Source organism: Zerene cesonia, chromosome 11, assembly GCF_012273895.1.
Source record: "Zerene cesonia ecotype Mississippi chromosome 11, Zerene_cesonia_1.1, whole genome shotgun sequence".
In the NCBI taxonomy this organism is placed as follows: Eukaryota; Metazoa; Arthropoda; class Insecta; order Lepidoptera; family Pieridae; genus Zerene; species Zerene cesonia.
Genome location: NC_052112.1, coordinates 5,156,665 through 5,179,020, shown reverse-complemented (window position 1 = coordinate 5,179,020; position 22,356 = coordinate 5,156,665). Strand labels below are relative to the sequence as shown.

The window sequence follows — 22,356 nt, the reverse complement described above, 5'->3', positions numbered from 1 at the left end:
TCTGTAAACTTGTAAATAAAACTTGTTTGTGGCCCGTTCCAGACCCGCGCATCGCGATGGTGCGCTCGAGCCCGTCGCTGGTGCGCGCGCTGCTGGCGGTGCTGCACGAGGTGTACTGGAGCTCGGCGGGGCCGGCCGTGCGCTCGCAGGCGCTCAAGGCGATCCTGCGCTGCGTGTACTATGCGGACGCGCCGCTCTTGCGGCAAGTGCTCAAGACGCAGGTCCGTGTTTTGCGTAGATATTTTGTATTTATATACTTTGAAAACTTAAAATTTTCGTTGTTTTCTCCGATCGAATGGTTTTATGATTTGTGATCGAATTTTTGCGTACCAAATCATTTCTTTAATTGAAACGGTTCTTTACTGTGGTGAAAGACTTATTAAAAAAAAAAATAGCAAAATGACTTGAATGTTATTTTAATATTGTCATACACACACATTTTAGAATAGGAAGATCTTCATTCATTTCTCTCAAATTTTAAAATAAGAGTATATGCTGATGTTAACCATGTTCTGATTTGGTTTTCTACACTCTTTTTATCAGGTTATATCATCACACATTGCTGGCATGATGGCCTCTAGTGACCTCCGCATTGTGGTCGGATCTCTTCAGCTAGCAGAAATTTTAATGCAACGTTTGCCCGAAGAGATGGGCGTACAGTTCCGCCGAGAGGGAGTACTGCATCAAGTAGCTCAGCTGGCTCAAAAGGCACCTACTCCACAACCGGCTAGACAAGCTAAACTTAAGGTTTGAGTGCCATAATTTTAATGATAAATAAAAGTATGTTGTAATTCGAACCAAAAATCAAATTTTATTGATTTTAATAACCTTTTACTCTAACAATCAAAACTCAACAAGTCAGGGAGTCCTTTTAAGCCAATTTAACACATAATTTTCCTCTATAATTTGAAACATCAAATTCCACCTCTCTTATGCAAAATTAAAAAAAAATGACTTTATGTCCAATAACTCAATAACCCGATCTATTAAAAATATCCCTAGAGTTGTATACATAAAGCTGTTTCTTTGATCCTATTAATCTCAGGACTTATTTAACCCATGTGGAACATCTGTCACAAGTAGAATTCTTGGTTTTAGTGTTTATAAATATATTATTGTATTTTTGTTTTTATCTCGTGCCAACACGGGCAAAGCTGGAGCGATCAGCTAGATAATCAATATTCGTGTTTACAGTCACCAAGCGGAGCCAGCGTCCGCTCCAGCGGTAACTCATCGCCGCCCGCCTCCACGTCGGCGTCTTCTCTTGAACACAATAATATTTCACTCGCTTTCTCCGCCTCAGGATCTTTTATCGCTAGCACTCTGTGTAAGTATTTTGTAAATTGTTATATTACATTGATTTATTGTTATAATTTATCATATTATTAATATGTAAATATTATAAGTATACATAGAATATTTTTATGTATTTATAGTAGCAGCCACTGAATCTACTGAACCTGGCCCTGCAACCTCGGCATCTACACATCAAACCACAACTACAGTACACAGGTGAGAATCAATTGTTCCTATTACCTATACCAATATAAACTTATAAAGAGGGGGTTATGTTGAAGGGAGTAAACTCGTAACTAGCTTAGTAGTTTAATTCAATATTCCAAAAATAAATACAAATATATTTATAGTGTACCTATATATAATATTAACTACATGTCAGGTCCAACAGCCCCCTGCAGCTTGCGGACATGCTGAAGCGCAAGCGCGCGGTGAAGCGGTCGGGCGGCGCGGGCGCGCGGCGGCCGCGCACGCGCGAGGAGGTCACGCTCGGGCATCACGCGCTAGCGGGCCACACGAGCCAGCCGCACACGCCCTCCGCCTCTACTAATGCTCCGCACTGTATGTGATCATTATTTCTCTAAAAATTATTTGTGTGTTGGTAATATTATGTTTGTTTACAAAAAAAGAAAAAAAGATTCCCGAACACCTTTATTCGTCATCACGTCTTTCTTTGATACCATTGTATAAAATTATTTCGAAACGTTTACTCAACATGTTTGATGTGTTTTTTGAATATTTCCTTACCTGCACCTTGATCTTTAGCGTTATACCGGTTGTCGGTCGTAAATAATTTCAATCTGTATTTTGACGATTCATAAGCGCTTTTAGAAGAAATCAAGTTTGAGTTTATATACAATTTATTGGAAATTTTAATCAAAATGTTTATCGCAGCGTCGAGCGTGGCAGCAGCGGGCCGGTCTGCGAGCCGTATGGGCGGCACGTCGAAGACATCGTCGTTCCTGTCGTCGTTGAACCCGTCGCGCTGGGGCCGCTCGCCGCACGCGCATAAGGACACCGCGCTGCTCGCCTCGCCGCCCGCTTCTGCTAATCTCTCGCTGCAGAATAAGTCAGTCACAGCTTTAACTTTTACTATTTGAAAAAGGCTTACTAAATATATGTGTTCTTTCTAAAATACTTTTATAAAATTTGTGATTTTAAACTTATGTATAGTAGAAAGCAAATTTTAATTTAAGGTCAAATATAAAAAAGTGTGAGTGTGTGAGAATAGTTTTTGAAAAATCATTAAAACATTAGACATAGATATGTATTATTTCGTTATATATTAATTCTTCTACATGTTTCTCGGGTGTCGGCACTCGGCAATTATTGATGCTGTAATACGGTAAACAGGGAGAAGGTGCGCGAGTGGATAGAGTGCGTGGCGGGTCGGCTGCAGCGCGAGTGGGGCGCGCTGGGCGGCGGCGCGGGCGCGCTGGAGCAGCTGGCCGCGCTCGCCGCCGCGCTGCCGCGCCGCGCCGACCACGCGCGCGCGCCGCTCGCCGTGCTGCGCGACACGCTCACGCACCACGACCTGTCGCCCTTCGAGGTGCACTGATGCTTCTTTATTCTGCACTCGTTGCATATAAATAAAACAATAAATTAAAAAATACATATTATATATTCTATGTAGGGAAAAATAATAAAATTTTATATTTAAAAATAAACGAATGTGTTGATGCAAAATTCCTTAGTAAAATACTAATAGATTTTAACTTTAACTTTTTCCTCTCCCTAATGAATAAGATAACAATTTTAAATAAAAAAATGGTAACCTTTTTATACTATTCATTATTTCTTCGAATTTATACTTTTATTCTATTTTTATATGATGGAAAATTTTAACATAAAAATGTATTCATATATCACAGATAAACCACTCAGGCGTCATAGGTGCTCTGTTACAATTCTTGACTGGCTCAGACTCTGACACTGAGTCTACAGAGGGCGATCGTGAAGGTGAAGGCGAAGGGCGGGATTCCGTGGAACAAATAGCTGCCTGCGAAGACCGCCTCCGTCTTTTTCTACACGTTTTCGCTGACATGCCATTGGCTCAAGAGTAAGTTAATAGTAGTAAGGTCTCAATCAAATTTATTTATTCTTTACAGTACAAATTTACCAAATGATGACAAAAAAAGACGTTAAATATGTATTTTAATACATTATAATGTAATAAATGTAATACATTTAAATTGGTCATCATATTAAATCTTAATTAAATTTGTATAATTTTACTTTAATTTACTTAAGTTTATACCCGTAAAACATGTGATGTAATACTTAAAACTTCAGCTCAATAAAATTTTGGTCATTGTAAAAATAACTTATAAAACACCATATGTGAATCAAATTTATATGAAGTGCTGCATCTAGTAGTAGTAACGTTTGCGTGTTGTGTCAGCGAGGGCGACTGGCTGGAGAAGGCGGGCGCCGTGGGCGGGTACGCGGCGAGCGGCGCGGGCGCACTGAGCGCGCTGGTGGGCAAGGTGAACGCGTGCGTGTCGCACCTGGAGCAGTTCCCCGTGCGCGTGCACGACCTGCCCGCGCGCCCCGCCACCTCCGCGCTCAAGTTCTTCAACACCCACCAGCTCATGGTGAGACTCCTTCTATATACACTCTTAGTTCTAATTGAGAAATGACGTGGCATATTCATTTAAGTTTGTTAATTAATTTTTGCTCCTTGCGTTTAATTACGGAATTATTGAATATTAACCCGTAAATACATTATTCTCCTGTATATTCTAAAAAATGAATTGTATTTCTTTGCAGTGTGATCTCAAACGCCATCCTACTTGCAACACTTTAAAGCAATGGAAGGGTGGTGTAGTACGGATAGACCCTCTAGCATTAGTACAAGCTATAGAAAGGTAAGTTTAAGACTAGGAATTTAAATTCTATTTAATCTTACATCGTAATAGAAACCAACCAATAACTATAGTTAATTTAATACATAGTTTAGACTGTAGTTAATCAATATGATCCTTCACTGAGATATTCTACGTATAAATATGATAATGCAGGTATCTCGCGCAACGCGGTTACGCGCAAGCGCGTAGCCGCGAGGGCGGCACGGGCCCGCACACGGACGACGAGGCGGGCTCCGACGACGACGTGGACGACACGCTCGCCACCACGCACCACACCACCACCGAGTCAGTATACTTTACGTTTCATTAATGATTCGTATCGAGTATCATATGATTCGACGAATAGATACAAATCGTTTTAATTAATTTGTGATGTTGCTTGTTGTATTGTTGTTGACTATAATTGATTTTTTTGTATTTACAGTTCGGATCATAAATTGGAATTTTTGATTGGAGACACGGTACTACCGTATAACATGACTGTGTATCAAGCCGTGAGGCAATTCGGCGAACAGAATGATGCAGACACAGATACAGAAACTCCTTTAGGTGAGCTAACATTTAGTGTTAATATATGTAAAAAACGGAAGCTCAGTTGTTGATGTGACAAATGATAATACATATGAAAATCGCATTATTTCAGCTAACGCCGGTATTTGGGTTCAGACGCACACTATCTATTACCGTGCTATAGAGGGCGGCGAGCAACCACGCACTGACGCAGCCGCTTCACGTAAGGGCAAAGGACAACCTACCAAAATGTCATCGAGACGGAAACCTGACTTATTGTGGACTGGTAATACATGTTTTGATGTTATGTGATAGTTTTTTTTTAAGTTTTTTGAGCTTCAATTTATACAAATCAACATGTCTTAATAACAGATACCTCACCAGATATTAATTTGCTATAAATTAATGTATTTTTCTGGTTACAAATAACCCGTGTAAATATAATGTTGATTGTATCTAATATGCGACGTAACGTAATGTTATAAAATACCACCTTTACAACAATGTTGTTCCCTGGGAGGAATTCGTAAAGAGGATGTTTAAAATGCCAAATGTATTATTTATATATTTGCACATAGAATGTCACAAGAGCCCAAAATATTCATTAATACCTTGATTTATTTTCGTATCAGAGACCGAGTGACTCGTTAAAAGTGTAGTAATGAATGCGTTGATTGTTGGAGGGCGGCACAGAGGGCGTGCGCCCGCTTACAGTGCTACAAGTGACGCGGCGTGTGTTGCGTGTTCGCAGAGGGCGTGGTGCCGTCGCGCGCGCGCTCGGTGGCGGTGATGCTGCGGGCGGGCGGGGGCGCGGGCGGCGGCGCGGGCGCGTGGGGCGGCGACGTGCGCGACGCGTCGCTGCCGGCGCTGTCGCTGCTGCGCGCGCTGCACGCGCTCTCGCGCCACTGGCACACGCTCTACCGCGCCGCCTGCCTGCCCGACCACCGCCCGCTCGTGCCCAACTCCGAGTTCATTAATAATAAGGTATGCGTTTTAGCTTCTTCGAAGTGATAACTCCTTATTGAAGGGTAAACGGCTTAATTACGACACAATTATTAGTACCAATTTAGCTCTTTTTCGGAATTCCTTTCTCTGATTTAGGTATCACTTTTGGCAGGCATCCCGAATAACGCTAGTATTTTTATTTATATGTGTATTGCATTTCTACATTACGACATTTAAGGTATATTTGTAGCCATATACTAAAGGGCAAATGAAGATTACACGCAAAAATATTTTGAGGTGGAAAGAAATGCGATAATTTTTCCTGCGACCTATATGACTACAAAATTATCCACAGTTATAATATTTTCTCGAAAGCATAGTTTTTCATTTAAATTTACTCGTAGCATTCATTGTGATTATGTCCTCTACCTTACAGCTTGCTGCCAAAGCAAATCGACAACTACAAGATCCATTAGTAATCATGACAGGAAATTTGCCTCCTTGGCTAAAGAAAATTGCGTATGCATGGTGAGTTTACAATAACATTATGCTGTTACGACTTCACGTTTATACCTTTTTTCCTCCGTCCTAAACAAATTTTAAATGGTGTTTTCTAATTTCATTACATATTACTTGTGGAACGGTTCAATCTACTCCATGTATCACTGTAATTCTTTTTAATTACATTCTGTTTTAATGTAGTACAATAATTCTGATGGACTTAGCAAATCTCCCTCCATTCTGTTAATAATATATCGCGTCGCGCGTTTACAATACGTTCACGTTGTGCGTCAGCCCGTTCGTGCTGCCGTTCGAGTGCCGGCATCTGCTGTTCTACGTGGTGTCGTTCGACCGCGACCGCGCGCTGCAGCGGCTGCTGGAGGCGGGCGGCGAGCGCGGGCCCGCGCCCGGCTCCAGCGACACGGAGCGCGTGGCGCCGCGCCTCGACCGCCGCAAGCGCACCGTGCAGCGCCACAACGTGCTGCGCCAGGCGGAGCACGTCATGCACGAGTTCGCGCACTCCAAGGTACCCGCTTCGAGTCTGTTTCAACTTGTATCATCTGCAAATACCTAATTTATTATGCGAATTAAGAAAGTAATAAAAAGGCAACAACAAAACGTATTCAAATATTTTTTATTTCGTTTTTTAGATAAGAGATTGTTGTATTTCTGATGATTCAAATTATGACTACATAAGAGTGAATCAATAATATTAATTAAGTCATATTTTTATTGTACTGTTGCTTACTGCTTTTGTGTTCCACTTACTTATGCATTTAATTTATACCGCAGGCACTTTTAGAAATACAATATGAAAACGAAGTCGGCACCGGTTTGGGACCGACATTAGAATTTTACGCACTCGTTTCGCAAGAATTGCAACGGGCTGATCTCGACTTGTGGCATGGTAGTGAGAACTTCAAGCAGAAGCCGACCTCCTTTGGCGGCGAGATAGTTAAGAGCCAACCGACTGTGGTCTCTGACCGGTCGTCTGACGCGGCCGCACGATTGGCTTCCTCTGTACGCGATGCCCTCAACCTTGACGAGGATCGCTCCCCGGAGCCATCAGAATTAGAAAAGGAAACTTCTATACCGTCTCCAGCACCAGATGCTACGTATGTGTCGTGGCCTTGCGGTCTCTTCCCTCAAGCCATTGGCCGTAACGCAAGAGCGTCACATCTTTCAAGAGTTAAGGCGAAGTTCCGCTTCCTTGGCAAGTTTATGGCCAAGGCTGTTATGGATTCGAGAATGGTTAGTATTTTCCATATAACACCTCACTTTGGATTGCAGTGCTTAACTTTTATTGAATTGAAAAATCTTTCGATTATATCTCACATTTTTAATGGAAATGATTTTCTCAAGAGTCGGAGTAAAATAAATCTGTACCAGATAAGTTTTAATTTTTTGCGCGTGTGGCAGGTGGACATCCCCCTATCGGTGTCGATGTACCGGTGGGCGGTGAGCGAGCAGCAGTGGCTGGGGCTGAGCGACGTGCGGCACGTGGCGCCCGAGCTGTGGCGCTCGCTGTGCCGCCTGCGCCGCGTCGCCGAGCGCGCGCAGGCGCTCGCCGCCGACACGCGCCACTCGCCCGACCAGCGGAACCAGATGGTACGTGCGCTCACCCCTCTGTTCATATACAGCAATATTGTATCTGTCGCACCACCGTGGACATATATATGCAACGTGAAATAATGTTTGTTTCCAAATGTGACTTAAATAATTAAATATTACGGAATATTTATGTCAGATTCGCATTAAGAAAGGCCTAATTAATGTTCAAGCATAATAATCAGACTTGGGCACGGATGCGTAGAAATGTCCAAAATTAGATACAATTGGGACATATTATTAAAAATAGTCAGTTGTTCAAATAATCGAAAATGTGTAAACTGAGCTGTCATTATTACTAGCTGTTCTGTAGCTCTAGCTTTGTTATGCAATGCAAAATTATAATGGAAAACAAATTTGTATGTAAGCAACTATTATTGAAATCACTGCACAAATAGATAAACGCCCTGGAACTGGACGGATGCCCCATCGAGGAGCTGGGGTTGGACTTCATCCTGCCGGGCGACGGGTGCACGGAGCTGCGGCGCGGCGGCCGCGACATGCCCGTCACCGCGCACAACCTGCACCAGTACATTGCGCTCGTCACGCACTGGCTGCTCTACGAAGGTATGAGGCGCATCCCCTAGGAACTTGTTACTTTACGATACTTACACCACTACATGCACCTGGCTTACACTGCAAGCGGAAGACTGGTTCGTCGATTTGTTATAGATTCACTCTTGATGTTTCCATTCACAGTTTATATTGTGATCATGTGGATGATGTATGTATGAGATAAATTTAATTTGGAATCTATCCCGCCAGATTGTAATCTAACTATGTTTAGAATGTAATGGTGACATGTATATTGGAATGTTAATGACATACTTATATATTTTAATTTGATGCAGGTGTCATAAAACAGATGGAAGCGTTTAAAGAAGGATTTGAATCAGTATTCCCATTAGCCAATCTCAAGATTTTCTATCCAGAAGAATTGGAGCAAGTGTTCTGTGGCAGTCCATCAGGTATGAAGATATATGTTTTTTTTTTATTTTTTTTATTTATATTCAACCTTGTGTAAGTACATATGCGACATATTTGGCTCTTTTCCAGTCCCAATGTGAAGCATAATATTTTTGTCACGCTAGTTTCCTTGAATTTGATTACTATAAACATATTAATTAATATAATTTTGCTACTAGTTTGTCAACCTTTAACCCTATTACTTTTATTTTGGACGAAGACTAAAGCGATTCACATGGAATGATTCTTTTACCTACTAAAACCTACCTACTACCTTTAACTAAGGACGCACAATCTGGCAGACAGCGCGCACTTTTTAATTTTCAATCACTTTATATACATATGATAGAGAATTTGCCTTATCTGGCACAATACAGTACAGTATCAACTGTGATAAACCTGCAATGGATTTTCAAGTTGGTTTAGGATATAACGTAACTAATTTATAAAAAAATGATGTGCATCAGGCGGCAGAGAGCAGCGTTGGGAGCCGCGAATGCTGGCGGAGTGCATCCGGCCGGACCACGGCTACAACGCGGAGTCGCGCGCCATCCGCATGCTCATCGACATCCTCGCGTCGTACAACCGCGACGAGCAGCGGCTGTTCCTGCAATTCGTCACTGGCAGTCCGCGCTTGCCTACCGGAGGTACGCTTTATCACCTCTTAAGAACTAGTTACAGTTTTCGTGGCATTGTACGCATGAGAGTTGATGTTTTTCCCCGTAAATATCCCATTTTTTGTGTATATTGACCTTGTAACCTTCTTAATTTTGAAATGAAAATCCGTTCAGTTTAACAAAGGCATTTATTTAGAAAAAAATTATTTGAACGATACCATGTATGTGAACGCAATTGGTTGTCAGGTTTCAAGTCTCTGAACCCGCCGCTGACGGTGGTGCGCAAGTCGCTGGAGTCGTCGCTCGACCCGGACGAGTACCTGCCGTCGGTGATGACGTGCGTCAACTACCTCAAGCTGCCCGACTACAGCAGCGCGGAGGTGATGCGCGCCAAGCTGCGGCTCGCGGCCTCCGAGGGCCAGCATTCCTTCCACCTCTCGTAAATTCTCATTGTGAATGTGCTTCATACCTCCAGATCTTGTATACATGTTTGAATGCGGTTAGTGATATTCATAATTTCTATATAAAACCTATGTGCAGCCACCGGACTGCTGTTTATGTGCAATCGTGTGATTTATTTCAGCTGTGCGACAGACACTAAAAGTGCTGTGTTCTATAATGTTTGTTTTCCTTTAGATTTATTTAGATTACAGAGATATGTTAATAATTATATTTTGTGTTAATTTAATGTGATAGTCTTGTATATTTCTTTATCAACATTTAGAGAGACTATTGATTCTCCCTTTATTGTAATAAGTGTGATGTGGACTATGACTTCAAAAAACTGTGCAACTCTTGTGTCGGAAGTTGGATGCTCATCATAGATGCCACCATTATCTTATAAAAACTATCTCTTAAGCTATTTTTGAAGGACCATTGATAGTCTCTTTGTGAACTTCTATCTGTTAACATAGCATTTACTACCAAATGGTGTATGTTTTGAGTAATATTTAAGTATCATAAAGGAATTAAAAAAAAGTGCAAAATTTAATATGTAACAATTTCAATACAACCATGTAAACAATATTCATCTTATATGGCGTTTTTTTTCTTTTCCTGTATTCCTTTATTATAATGGTAATATGGTGGTTGATATCAATATAGCATCAAGCCAGTATTCACATTCTACCTGTTAAAAACATATTGGGTTATGTGGAGTTATAGCAAATAACAAAAAAAAAAAAAACAAATTTTATTTTATATAAGGATATTTACATTGCTGTAGTAGCTTAAAAAAATAAATATACATTTTCAACACTATTACCTTCATTAACACTTTCTTTGCTGTAAGTTGACATTATTTCAAGATCTTAGTATTTTCATAATTATTTAGTAACAGAAAATGCTAAATGCTCCAAGTAATTATTGATGGTAAAAATATGTTTTCAATTTGAAAAATCAGAACTTAATTTTGCCACGAGCCTATGGGAAACTAACTTAATTCAAATAACCATTTCAATTAAAAAATAGATAGCAAAATGATCAACAATATAAAGTAAACCTTGTACACAACCACTAAGTTTACATACTAAACATAAAGAATAGGTAACATTAGTTCTATAAGTTTCACTTAACTGTAAACAAAGAATAAATTGGAATGATAGATCTGTCTAAGCATGTGATGAAGATACTAAATACTAATACTAAATTGCATACGATAAAGGGTAAGGGTCACATTAAAGTACCATGGCGAGCCACCCAAGAATAAGACAAGATCCTCCAATAGGTGTGAGCCTTCGTAGAGCCCTCTCTCCTGTGAAGGCGTGGTAATAGCATGTCCCACAGAACAGGCCCATTCCAGTAATGAAGAAAGAACCAGCCTAAAAACATTTACTTTTATAAATTCTGAATTATGAATGAAGTACTTAATGGTTTTAGGAGGCCCACATTGTGAGGTAATATTAACATTCAGTAAAAATCCAAAGACACACATTACATAGACACAACTGTATGTAAGTCTGAATATCATACATGGAGTGCACCAGAATAAAATATACAAGCTACTTGCCTCACTTTGCACTTACACTTAGACCATTTTTTGCAAGTCATTGCAAATTTTAGACACATCCAACAAATCAAATATCATTACAACTCATGGTGTTAATTAAACATAGTATAAATATTTTAAAACTCACAATATAAGGTCTTCTGCATAAGGGCACCGTCATTAAAGCTAGTGTGTGCAAAAAGTGAAACCTATTAGCAGTTTCGAAAATTTTCTTTAAGTCTTCTTTAGATTCAGTTTCTGGAAAAGTACGATGTGCTCCCATAGCTCCTAGAACAACGGCGGCTGCACCACTTAACCCTGCAAGCCTTACGAAAGGCCCTGCTTGTTGTGCTAATTCCCAAAGAGGCATTTTTATGACAATAGGACGTGGTGCTGATTCTATTGTCTTAGTTTTAAAAACTCCCTGTGAAAAACACAAATCTCTTAAAATATATCCACTTAAGTAACACTTCTTCAATTATATACTACTTCAATTTATATCAAAATTTTATCAGCTAATCTACCGATATCATATTAGCTTCATCATGCAAAAAATTGAGGAAACTTACAATACTGCGTAAAACATTCATTGCCCCTTCCGTCACCGTATTTATCATTAAAGTATCGACGAGATTAACCATACCTTTTTCGTTCGAGTATAATTAATACAAGAATATTGTTAAACAACTTGATTTAATAAAAAATCAATAATACCTTAAATCTTCAACCCTCTTAGGAAAATGACAATTGAAAATCATTAACTGAAACTGACAGACGACAGTTAACACTGACAGTTGTGAGGACAGAATATACATGAAAAGTTGTTATGGGATCTAAGTTAGAAGGAACCCAAGTCCAAGGCCACCAGGGAAAACTCAAAGGCAAACGGCAAAGCCGCGTGAGGAAACCTGTTATATCATAAATCAAAGTCTGTCTGAACGTAATAAACTCATAAATGTTGCACCAATTTTAATCTGTTTTTACCAAGGAATAGTGTGGATATAAGGTTTTTGTATGTAATTTGTTAAGTTTTTGTAATAATGGCTAAAATATTTGCTGGAGTATCAAAAATAAATAAGCCGCCCAAGGCTTCGCCCGCGTAGAATTCGCTTATATCGCGCGACATAGTAAGGAGTATTTTCTTTTTTATTGAAGTGAAACTTCTTTAGAATCGTTGTGATTTCAAACCTGATGCAAGGGAAAACGACAGGTAAGAGACACAAATACAAAAATGTGTAGAATGAAGCCGGCAAAGAATGAGACAGACATATACATAATATTTCATACATATTCATCTCATTCTTTTGTCGATTTACTGAAGTTTCACTTCTATCGTGTGTGAATCGCACACACACCTTTTTTTTCCCACGTTTAGCTCCATCTTCATACCAAGTTTCATCAAAATCGGTTTGACAATAACGAACTTTCATACAAACTTTCATCGCCTCTTTCAACCCTTTCTACCCTTTTTTCGCGATAAAAAGTATCCTATGTCCTTTCCCAAGTTCAGTCTATCTTCATAACAAATTTTATCAAAATCGCTTCAGTGGTTTAGGCGTGAAAGCGTAACAGACAGACAGAGTTACTTACGCATTTATAATATTAGTAGGGATATTGAATATAATGGTTTCAGAGACCAATTTCAGAGATCCAGCGATATCGCAAACGTTATCCCAGCGTCACCTTGTGTAATTTCGGAGGCTTATAACAACTTTCATTTTTACACATACAATTACAAACATCACACACTAAAAGCTGGCATATTTTTTTCGGTTCGACAACAAAAAAGTGCACAAATTTGAAAGTTGGACACACAATTGGCGAAATTACCCTCTGAATATTTGCTGAAGAAAGTTTGAAAAATTCGAATCTTTGAAGTTGGGGGCATACACAACTCACAAGAATATTCATGGGTGGTGGTCATTATAAATACAATATACGTGAAAGTCCGTCATGTACCTAAAAGTATGTGAAGTAGGTAAAGTTTTTATATGCCTTTGTAACCAGAAGCTAGCAAGTAGATAAAGCATTTAGCCATCACTTAGGTATACTTTATATCCAATAGTTAAAAAAGAATTCAGAATTCTTGAAACAGTTCCTAGTTACTGCGATTTGTGCGTTAAAATAAACGAACACACGGGTTCATATTATTCGAAAAAAAATTGATCTCGACTCAAGTCGATCAATTTTTATTACATATATTATATTACATTGACTTAAGGTAGGTTGGTAGGTAAAGGATTAAAAAAAATTAAACAACACACTCGCTATCCTTAAAACAATTTATAATGTATAATTATATTCATTTATAAAAGGAACCCTTGAAATTTTTCGGTACTCTGAAGACGGTCTAAATTTACAAATGTATTTTTTTAACTTACATACATAACACAAAGTTTTCGTTGTCAATTTAATAGTCTCATATAGCATATAGAGAACTAGGCTTAAATCAACAATATAAATAAATGATTAAAGTATGATATTTTAAAGAAGTACATTGAAGACATTTTGTATGATATACAGTTAAAATATAGATAATTATGTACTCCTAATTATTAAGTAAAGTGCTTATTTCGCTTCACTGAATTTAGTTCCTGAATTCAGAGGTAACTTTAGAAATTAGAAGCTTTTGATCACACTGTCCTAAATTAAGATACTAGCATCAGATAAGGATATCATGAGTGATTTAGAGCTAATGAACTCGGAAATTATCTAAGAATAGATTCGAGATTGTTTTACATATCGCGTTTCAAATAAGGCTTCTAAACGATTCCTTCTGTCAAAAATCTTCTGAAAATTTTGGGATGCTAACATGCTGAATCCGACACTTTCTTAAATTCAGTGACGACTGAATTAACACGACTAAATTCAGTGTAATGTCATAATCGCATAAGCACCTATTTTACTGACAATATCACTGTTGCGTTACGCATATTGCGTATTATATTTAATACAATATATTTTAAATTAATTGCTTTCAATTTTTTCCACTTCTTCGCTTGGGCAGCAAACTCCAGCATAACTACAACAAATTGGAATCATTATTAAATTAAATCTTGCTCGAGACACAATTTTCTAAAACTTTAAAATTATTCATCACCATCTATATATTTCACTTAATATAATATCTGTTTGTATTGTAAAAGGCATGAAGCATAATATATTTTAAAGTGGAAAGTTCAAACGGAAAACGTACCCATCACCAACGATGCAGTAGAGTTCAGCGTACTGAACAGAACTGATTGGTTTGGCAGAACGGCAGCGCGTCAGATACACACATACACCCGTAGAAGCGTCTGTCGCTTTTTCACATTGTACGTCGCCACCACTTGAAGTGGGGACCTGTATACATGAACAATAGCAATTTGAAATAAAGATATGAAGTCCTCATGTGAATTTAGTTGGGTTTTGGTAGTCTGCTAAATATTTTTGATCAATGGCGTTCCATTGTTCAAACACAGTAGAATGTAATCGAATCGCAATCGCTATTTAAAAAAAAAAGAAACTTTTATGCTTTTTCGAAATATATTGAGGTTTTCATTTATCGTTTTGATTTAAAAAAATCATCTCAGTGCTTTAATTAATGCAACAGTAAAGACACCTGATAAACTCTTTTTATATGCCTCTCGAGTTCTCCACCCAAATATAGGGAAAAGGTGGAGCGTGGATAACAGTCGTAAGAAGATTTAAAGCACACTGTTTTGAAAACCATTTAGATACAAGTATTTGTTAATAATAATAAGTGTATCCTTCGCCTTTTTTACTTATCACGTTATAGCGGCGGAAATATCGCGTTGAGACATAGAAAATTTCGAAATTATTCAATTTTATTTTTTCGTACAAATAAACTATTTTTTATTTTAGAATCCAAATTTTATTATTATATAATGATAATTAGATTGTAATAGACCATTATTTGAATCATAATGTTGTGTAATTTTTCTGAAATAGCAGACTTGGCCCCCAGTTCTATCGACGCCATAATATCATGGAGACCGTCGTTGATTCGTTTGGAAATAAAAAAAATCAAGTTTAGTTATGAATTTCTTGTCACATTATCACAATTAATGTGTGTATAACTAACTCAACTGATCTTTGTGCAGTGATGCACATCAAAACTCAGCCAAATTCATTTAGAAGGTAGAAAATTCCGCATATTTATAAATATTATTAAAAAGGTCACTTTTTTATTTGTGTTTCACATAAATATTAATTTACATTATTATTACTTTGAATTATATTTAGTGAATAAATTATAAGTGAATTTGCACTCACCTTTGTGTCTTTAGATACTTTTAGGTTCACTTTTGTGCCATTGACCATTAATTCCAACATATCTGCGGTAACATTGATGAGGTCTTGAGCCCAAGGATAGCCATCCAAATTATATTGGCTCAAGGGCGATGCAGGAGGAGCGCTCAATGTAGTTGATGCGACTTCAGTTATTTCAACTGTGAAAAATGCACATTTTTGTAATTATTCTGATTTTTTAAATGCCTTTTAAATTTAAGATTGGTATTTAATACATATTCATAATGTTAATGATTCATAATTGGCGATAGCATGTATAACAGTAGGTACGCATAACCCATAGGACAGTCACGGTCCATCGGGCATCCAATGATACAGGTACAGGGACTATAGGTAGGTAGGTATAGGTAGGTACTAAAGGTAGTCAAATAATAACGCTCAACTTTCATGTTGTGAATGTTGTTTTCATAAAGAAAAATAGGAATAAAACCTAATCCCATCAGGATTGAAATAAAAAAAGCTTCGTCTTACTACATTATCTTGTCTAACATTTGTTCATTTTTCGTAATATTTTCAGCAAACTGCAACAATGCTAGGTTGGTCAGACACTGAATTTACTAGAAACAATAATATAACTTGGCTAATCACGCATTTTTATTTGGAATCCAAATTCCAAACTATAATGTGAAAAGCGCGTAAAAACATTTCAGCTCCATCGTGTATCAGGAAGTGCTAAAAAATGAACAAAAATAATAATAATGAGTAGAATAATTTTATGACATAAAAAGTTCGCGAGTAGGTTTTAATTGAATTTAGGAATAAAAATATGACCCTGGTATGGCTGGTAGATAAAAAAATCATAAAAAATATTTCATGTGCTTTAATTCAATAGTGTGGTAAAAACAAACCGCCTAAATGGGTTTTCATGGAGAGCATCTGCTGTATATATAGAAAAGAATCGTTTAATTTGGGTCACTCAGTCGAATGTACTAATGTATCAACCAAAAAAAAAAGCAATCGTATTGAGAAACTCCCCTTTCTTTTTGAAGTCCGTTAAAATACACAAGGACATCTCTAAACATTTATTTCAACGATTTAATACTTAAATATTTACCTCCTTTTTGCTGGGGCTGGTATCCATTAAAATCTAAGATTAAAAAAAAAATATTTTTAAGTGAGACAATACCTTCCAGTCTATTAAAACATAATCTAGGCATAATCATTTTTATTTTTAAATACTTTTTATTTGAAAATAAACATGATTATTGTATTCATTACATAACACCAATAAAATGAAAACACTATGGTACAATTAAGTCAAAAACACAAGTTCTGAATTATTATTTCTTTTAACATAGGAATATTTATCTTGTGCAGATGTTAGGTATATATATCACTAGCTTTCTGTCCGCGGCTTTGTTCGCGTAGTCATACAAATTGAAAAACTGTTGCGGGTCTTTCCCCACACAGTTTGGAATTTCAGGATAAAAAGCTCTACATATTAGCGTAGATAATTTAGGATTAATTGGAAATAGAATTGAAGTTATAAATTCAAGTAAAATTACACAACCTATTTAAGTAATGTTCATAATTATTAACAAATGAAATAAATTAATTCATATAGCATCATAACGCACTAAATATTTACCCATTCGATGAGAAAAGAAGCTCGATGTTGGCCTTAAAGCTGAAAATGTAGATCAGTAGATATATTTTTATTGCAATGAATTATGAGATTCTAAAAGTAATCGTTTAGATTTTAGGATATCTACATTATTGTAGTTATTATATCAATTTTTTATTTTTTTTAATTAATTATTATATCAATGCAAAGCATAAATATTTACCCATTCGATGAAAATTGACGCCCGACAATGGCATACCTGAAAAAGTAGATCAGTATATTTTTATTGCAATGAATTCTGAGATTCTAAAAGATGAAGTATTGAAGAGGAAACATGTTCGGAGAGAATTTTGAAAATTAGGTATTTGAAGAAACTATCGTTGTCGTTCTGCGGGCGAGCGCACGCCCACCCTGTCCATGTGTGTGAGTGGACGGTGTGTGCGTGTCGCCACAACGCGCTCTTAAGAGTGCATCGTTCATATTTTCTAGCATGGTAAAAAACATAAAAATCGATACGATTTTTTACGATAATACGCTTTTATTAGCTTCATCTGTATGTTTGTACATAAGCGACTCATTTAGACTTTAAATGGACAATTAAAATCAAACTTTCGGTACTGTCTGTATTTTTCTTAAACTACGCGGGAGAAGGATAGATAGAAGGATAGATAGATGCAATAGAAAATCAATTATAAAGCACTCATAAATATAACTAAGCCAAAAATTTTAAAACAAGAGTTCTGTTTTTATTAAATTGTTAACATACGAGGAATTAACTTTGTACGGATATTGTAAATATAATAATTAAGCTAGTTATATACTAGCTTTCTGCTTGCGGTTTTTCCCACGTAGTCATAGAAAAAGATAAACAGTTTCCGGTATAAAGAACTATCGTTTGTCTTTTTTGCGTCCCAAACTATCTCTTACTTAATTTCATCCAAATCGGCCCAGTAATCTCTAAGATAACACGCGTTCAAACAATCAAATAAACAAACTCCTCAGCGTTCTATATTAGTATAAATAATTAAGAATTAACTGAATTTAGAAGTAAAATTCATTTGCGTATAATTTCAAATTAAATTACACAACCTACACTTAAGGTTATCGTTACGTTATACATACATATACATAAATATAACGAAAAAGAAATGATATTAATAAGCAACTAAATATTTACCCATTCCATGATGAATCATCTGAAAATGTAGATCAGTATATTTTTATTGTAATGATTTAGTGCGTAAGTTATGAATTTGTTGAAATGAATTTAAGAAAGCTGTACATTACATGCTGTGTGTAGTCTACTCACAGTACACAGCCTGTCTTATACCTTAATATAGATTTCATTGCATAAAAAACGGCCTATTTTCATCAGGTGATCAAGGTACATAAAAATATTTATTCTTCACGGATTTTCTCTTGGCTGATTATTACGTATATTGTAGAGAATATATTTAAAAATAAAACGTTAATACACAAAGACACTGATACTTAACAAACGATTTAAATTACTTTAATATACGATACGATGATACTAATTCAAACATGCATTCATGCATCCCCAGAAAATATCCTTATTTTAATAAAAACGTAATACATATTCAGAATCATACAAAATCTATACCACCTACCTAGGCGCGGCCACTGACAGGAGTGGACATCGCGTTGTGCCCCAACATCACTCTAAAAATATATGCAATATTCATAGAATTCAAATAAATCGATTCTTTGTATATTACATAAGTTACAGTTAAAATCCGTCTTCCATCAGAACTTGTTGTAACTAAATGCCAGATGCCTTTGATACAGCTAGTTCTAATTAGGGAAATAGCGTTTTAAAGAAAAACGGTTCATAAGCCGTTTTTCGTTAAAACGCGTTATTGTTTCGGTAACATTATATCTCTTAATTTTTTTATTGCCGAGTTCTCGGAGGATTTATCTATTTGTGGTATTCCATAAATCAAGTGAGGTTAGAAAGGGGAGAGGGTTTCAACATCACAACGAGGAGGATGGGGGGGTTTAATTCTTTACCTTATCAGCGCCTGAAAAATACATATAGGTATACATTCCAATATTACACGTTTATTGTTTGTTATCAAAAATTTTTACAAAAATCGAGATAAACGTTCATGCAAATAATGATAATCGACCGGTATTTTCAATTTTGCGCTGACATATTCATCTTGTCATGATTTAAATATAGAAGGAACATGCTATCGCCAATGTTGTTATACTCATACATATCAGGTTCCCCTTAAATTAATCGTAATAAACCCAGCACATGCTTACCATAATCTACATATTCTTCTTCAACTGCATCTGCTACCGCTTGGAACGAAGCACCTAACGGTTGACCTAACAATATAAAATCATGCTGAATAGGTATAATTAAATACGCTTATCTTATCAAGCATATATTAAAAGTAAGTTTCATATCAAACATTAGTATTTTACCAATTTTATAGAAGTCAATTTGGAAAAAATCCGCACAAGCAAATGACTCCTGATGATAATGATGATGATCATACAATATAAAATAGTAGTACTATTCGGTTAAGTTGGTATACAGTAGTAGTCATAAATACTTACTCGAAAGTAGATGTTGATGTACGGCTGGTTGTGCTAAGGTGAGAGAATTTACGAAGTTCCCGGATAGAGCTACGACAAAGAGGTTTTTGTGAGTTGTTTCTTAATATTCCTTTCGATTTAAAAATTTAAGTGTGTATAACACGGAGAAAAGAAAAAACATTGTTACATGAAAAAACAACTTACGGATAATATTTTGCGGGTAGCCATTGTCGGCAAAATCAAAACCTAGAAAAACACAAAAATAAATGTAATAAAAAATTTATTAATAAATCCAAGCATAATTTTAAAGTATGGTTTTAGATTAAAATTTGTTTAAGAAATGGATATTGACTGCAAATTGTTAAGGTTGCCCAAGGCGGCAATTATTTAAATAAATAAATAGACATAGTGAACATATGCAATTCTATTTAAATAATATATTCCGACATAACACAAAATGCCGAGCGATGCCGTTTATAAACGGTGAAATAATACTTGTAACATATGTAAGAAAAAAAATGGAAGACATTACTTGGTTTTAAGTCGACGGATTCGGCGTTTACGGCAGATTTTGTGGCATTTGGTTTAACTACAACTAGCGAAGTCAAGGGTGTTACAAACTCGTACTGAAATAAAATACAGATAGTATATAAGATCGTCAAATTAAAATAAAAATCGAATGATAGATAGAATATTCCCATGAGTAGTACCTTCAGGGCTATTTGTAAAGCTTTCTTTTCTGGTGTGTTCTCAGCCTTAATGTCGGCATCGGAGATTTCTTTTTCATCCAGCAACTGTTTGATAGTGAGATATGCCCATAAACGTTCTAGCGGCATGTATTCGTTCTTAGCACGTGACACGGGGATTTTATGCATAACATCGTATTTTTTCTGGAACCAATTTTAAATGTTTTATCACAATTCATCATATGCTATACTAGAATCGCCCAGTGATCTCAAATAGTCTTCTCGCACAAGCCGCTCTCACTTGATACATTTTCCATTGCAACTATATCGACAAAACATACAATCGTTGAAACTTGTATCTCAATGAATATGGAATAAATTGTACTTGGCGTAAATAATTATTTTTAACTAAAAACTAAACCTTCAAACCAGTCAATCATTGTCAGAACAAGACCAAATTTAATTGGGATCACTCAGCATGCATCACCTTTAAAATAATAATAGTTATAAAACTCAGTTCACCCAGTAAAAAGTCATGAGGCACCTAATGCATTTATTTTCTTTTGACAGCGGGCAATTGAGCTGGTGGTTCGCCTAATGGTAAGCGATCACCACCGCCCATGAGTTTCGCAAATGTAGTGCATCTGCGGATGTTCATGGGCTTTTAAGGTGAAGGAAAGGATTGACGACTGAAAATAAGGAATGGACTGGGACGAGTAAGGATAAGGAAACGGGCTTCCGGCTCTCCCCCGGTTGCTTTTGAATGTTGGCATTATTTCAGAATATCATTGATATGCCGAAGAAATAGAGTGGGAAGCAGAACACAATCTTATGGGAAACCAGCATTCACAGGCTTAGAGTCAGAGTAAGCTACGACACGACAATCATGATATGTTCTTTAAAAAAACTGTATACCCACTGGCAAAATCTATCAGGGAGCCCGTGGGATAGAAGCTTCGTAAGAAGCAACTTATGCTAAACCCAATCAAAAACCTTTTGCTAGACCAAGCTGACAACTAAGTTAAATATACAAGAAGATTATGAAACAGATATGACAACTGATTCGCTGGTGCTCTAGTTTTGGGTCAATAATTGGACGGATCCGAGCCATCCCCTTTTTTCAGGTAAAGTATCTCTATGCCATCATCCAAGTCGGTTCAGTGGTTTGGGTATGAAGAAGACACGTACAGAGTTACATTTATAATATTAGTATGATTTAATTTTTAGTTTTGTAGCATTTAAATGCTTTATAATTAAGGATTATTTTAGGTTTATTATAATTAATTTAATAATATAACGTACCCTGCTAGGTCCATCGGAGACTCCGCAGATACCTATGATATGCGTATCGATCTCTGACACGTCTTCAGCGACACGACCCGCTACCACCACTTCTGATCCGTCATACACAGCCCGGAACTTACTACGAGTTAGAGAACCCTCCTTGATCTGAAAGAAATACAATTGAATGATGCACGTATTTTTTTATCTTGTCTAATTAATTGGAAAACGGAGATTTGATTGCGATTTCAAGTATTATTTTTTATTATGAATGATGGGATACATTCACTCAATTTCCCAAGAAATGAGTATGAGCATAATATCTAATATTTACCATATATTTCAAATCCAGAAAAAATTAAAAGAGATTTTTCGGAACACTGTATTTCATATTGACTTACTTGATCTTTGGGATAAGTAAATTTAACGTTGGATAGAAGCGGCGAAGACACCTGTTTGTAGAAATCACGCAACTGTAAAGCTGCATCAGCTGCTTCATAAATATGCCTCATAAAGCCCTCATTCTTTAAAGATAATTTTCGTAAGAAACTGCGGTCAGCGTCTTCACCTACAAAAGTAACAATGTTGAATTATTTGACCCAGGTTAGGTTAGCTCTGGATATGCGTAAAAGCATTTTCCACTATAAAA

General features: G+C 36.8%; 3 protein-coding genes across 10 annotated transcripts in view; 1 reads left to right on the top strand and 2 right to left on the bottom strand.

Annotated features, from left to right (window-relative positions):
* Positions 1-10,345, top strand: part of LOC119830256 (E3 ubiquitin-protein ligase TRIP12) — a 33,850-nt gene extending 23,505 nt beyond the window's left edge. For 7 of the 8 annotated variants that reach the window (XM_038353204.1, XM_038353202.1, XM_038353206.1 and 4 more), the window contains exons 18-39: positions 43-221; positions 544-747; positions 1,195-1,327; positions 1,437-1,512; positions 1,679-1,857; positions 2,191-2,365; positions 2,650-2,845; positions 3,168-3,355; positions 3,698-3,890; positions 4,066-4,163; positions 4,317-4,448; positions 4,588-4,712; positions 4,807-4,959; positions 5,425-5,657; positions 6,055-6,146; positions 6,414-6,645; positions 6,912-7,370; positions 7,539-7,727; positions 8,126-8,294; positions 8,579-8,695; positions 9,161-9,340; positions 9,557-10,345. In XM_038353204.1, coding sequence (XP_038209132.1) covers positions 43-221; positions 544-747; positions 1,195-1,327; positions 1,437-1,512; positions 1,679-1,857; positions 2,191-2,365; positions 2,650-2,845; positions 3,168-3,355; positions 3,698-3,890; positions 4,066-4,163; positions 4,317-4,448; positions 4,588-4,712; positions 4,807-4,959; positions 5,425-5,657; positions 6,055-6,146; positions 6,414-6,645; positions 6,912-7,370; positions 7,539-7,727; positions 8,126-8,294; positions 8,579-8,695; positions 9,161-9,340; positions 9,557-9,753 — 3,899 coding nt within the window. In that variant the 3' untranslated portion in view covers positions 9,754-10,345. The remainder of the gene's footprint in view (positions 1-42; positions 222-543; positions 748-1,194; positions 1,328-1,436; positions 1,513-1,678; positions 1,858-2,190; positions 2,366-2,649; positions 2,846-3,167; positions 3,356-3,697; positions 3,891-4,065; positions 4,164-4,316; positions 4,449-4,587; positions 4,713-4,806; positions 4,960-5,424; positions 5,658-6,054; positions 6,147-6,413; positions 6,646-6,911; positions 7,371-7,538; positions 7,728-8,125; positions 8,295-8,578; positions 8,696-9,160; positions 9,341-9,556) is intronic. The other variant, XM_038353207.1, reaches the window with a different exon arrangement.
* Positions 10,346-10,485: 140 nt separating this feature from the next.
* Positions 10,486-12,046, bottom strand: LOC119830257 (transmembrane protein 256 homolog). The gene is made up of 3 exons (XM_038353210.1): positions 11,867-12,046; positions 11,446-11,721; positions 10,486-11,130 (listed from the first exon to the last, which is right to left on the bottom strand). Exons 1-3 carry the CDS (start codon positions 11,936-11,938, stop codon positions 10,987-10,989), a joined length of 492 nt encoding a protein of 163 aa, XP_038209138.1. The 5' UTR covers positions 11,939-12,046; the 3' UTR covers positions 10,486-10,986.
* A 1,518-nt stretch (positions 12,047-13,564) lies between these two features.
* LOC119830017 (inter-alpha-trypsin inhibitor heavy chain H4-like) lies at positions 13,565-22,278 on the bottom strand. Its single transcript, XM_038352835.1, has 13 exons — positions 22,109-22,278; positions 21,729-21,875; positions 20,451-20,630; positions 20,273-20,366; positions 19,945-19,986; positions 19,762-19,830; positions 19,462-19,527; positions 17,396-17,431; positions 17,197-17,235; positions 16,663-16,695; positions 15,573-15,748; positions 14,494-14,639; positions 13,565-14,319 (listed from the first exon to the last, which is right to left on the bottom strand). Exons 1-13 carry the CDS (start codon positions 22,217-22,219, stop codon positions 14,265-14,267), a joined length of 1,194 nt encoding a protein of 397 aa, XP_038208763.1. The 5' UTR covers positions 22,220-22,278; the 3' UTR covers positions 13,565-14,264.
* Positions 22,279-22,356: the final 78 nt, after the last annotated feature.

What these genes read in the sequence shown, in the direction of transcription:
- LOC119830257 (XM_038353210.1), bottom strand. Translation starts at nt 11,938, where the DNA reads ATGGTTAATCTCGTCGATACTTTAATGATAAATACGGTGACGGAAGGG. An exon ending in TGAATGTTTTACGCAGTATT is followed by an intron (nt 11,722 to 11,866) that starts GTAAGTTTCCTC and finishes TGTTTTTCACAG; the next exon opens with GGAGTTTTTAAAACTAAGAC. An exon ending in TATGCAGAAGACCTTATATT is followed by an intron (nt 11,131 to 11,445) that starts GTGAGTTTTAAA and finishes AAATGTTTTTAG; the next exon opens with GCTGGTTCTTTCTTCATTAC.
- LOC119830017 (XM_038352835.1), bottom strand. Translation starts at nt 22,219, where the DNA reads ATGAGGCATATTTATGAAGCAGCTGATGCAGCTTTACAGTTGCGTGAT. An exon ending in AGAAGAATATGTAGATTATG is followed by an intron (nt 17,432 to 19,461) that starts GTAAGCATGTGC and finishes CTACTTTTTCAG; the next exon opens with GTATGCCATTGTCGGGCGTC. An exon ending in CTTCTTTTCTCATCGAATGG is followed by an intron (nt 16,696 to 17,196) that starts GTAAATATTTAG and finishes TTTTAATCTTAG; the next exon opens with ATTTTAATGGATACCAGCCC.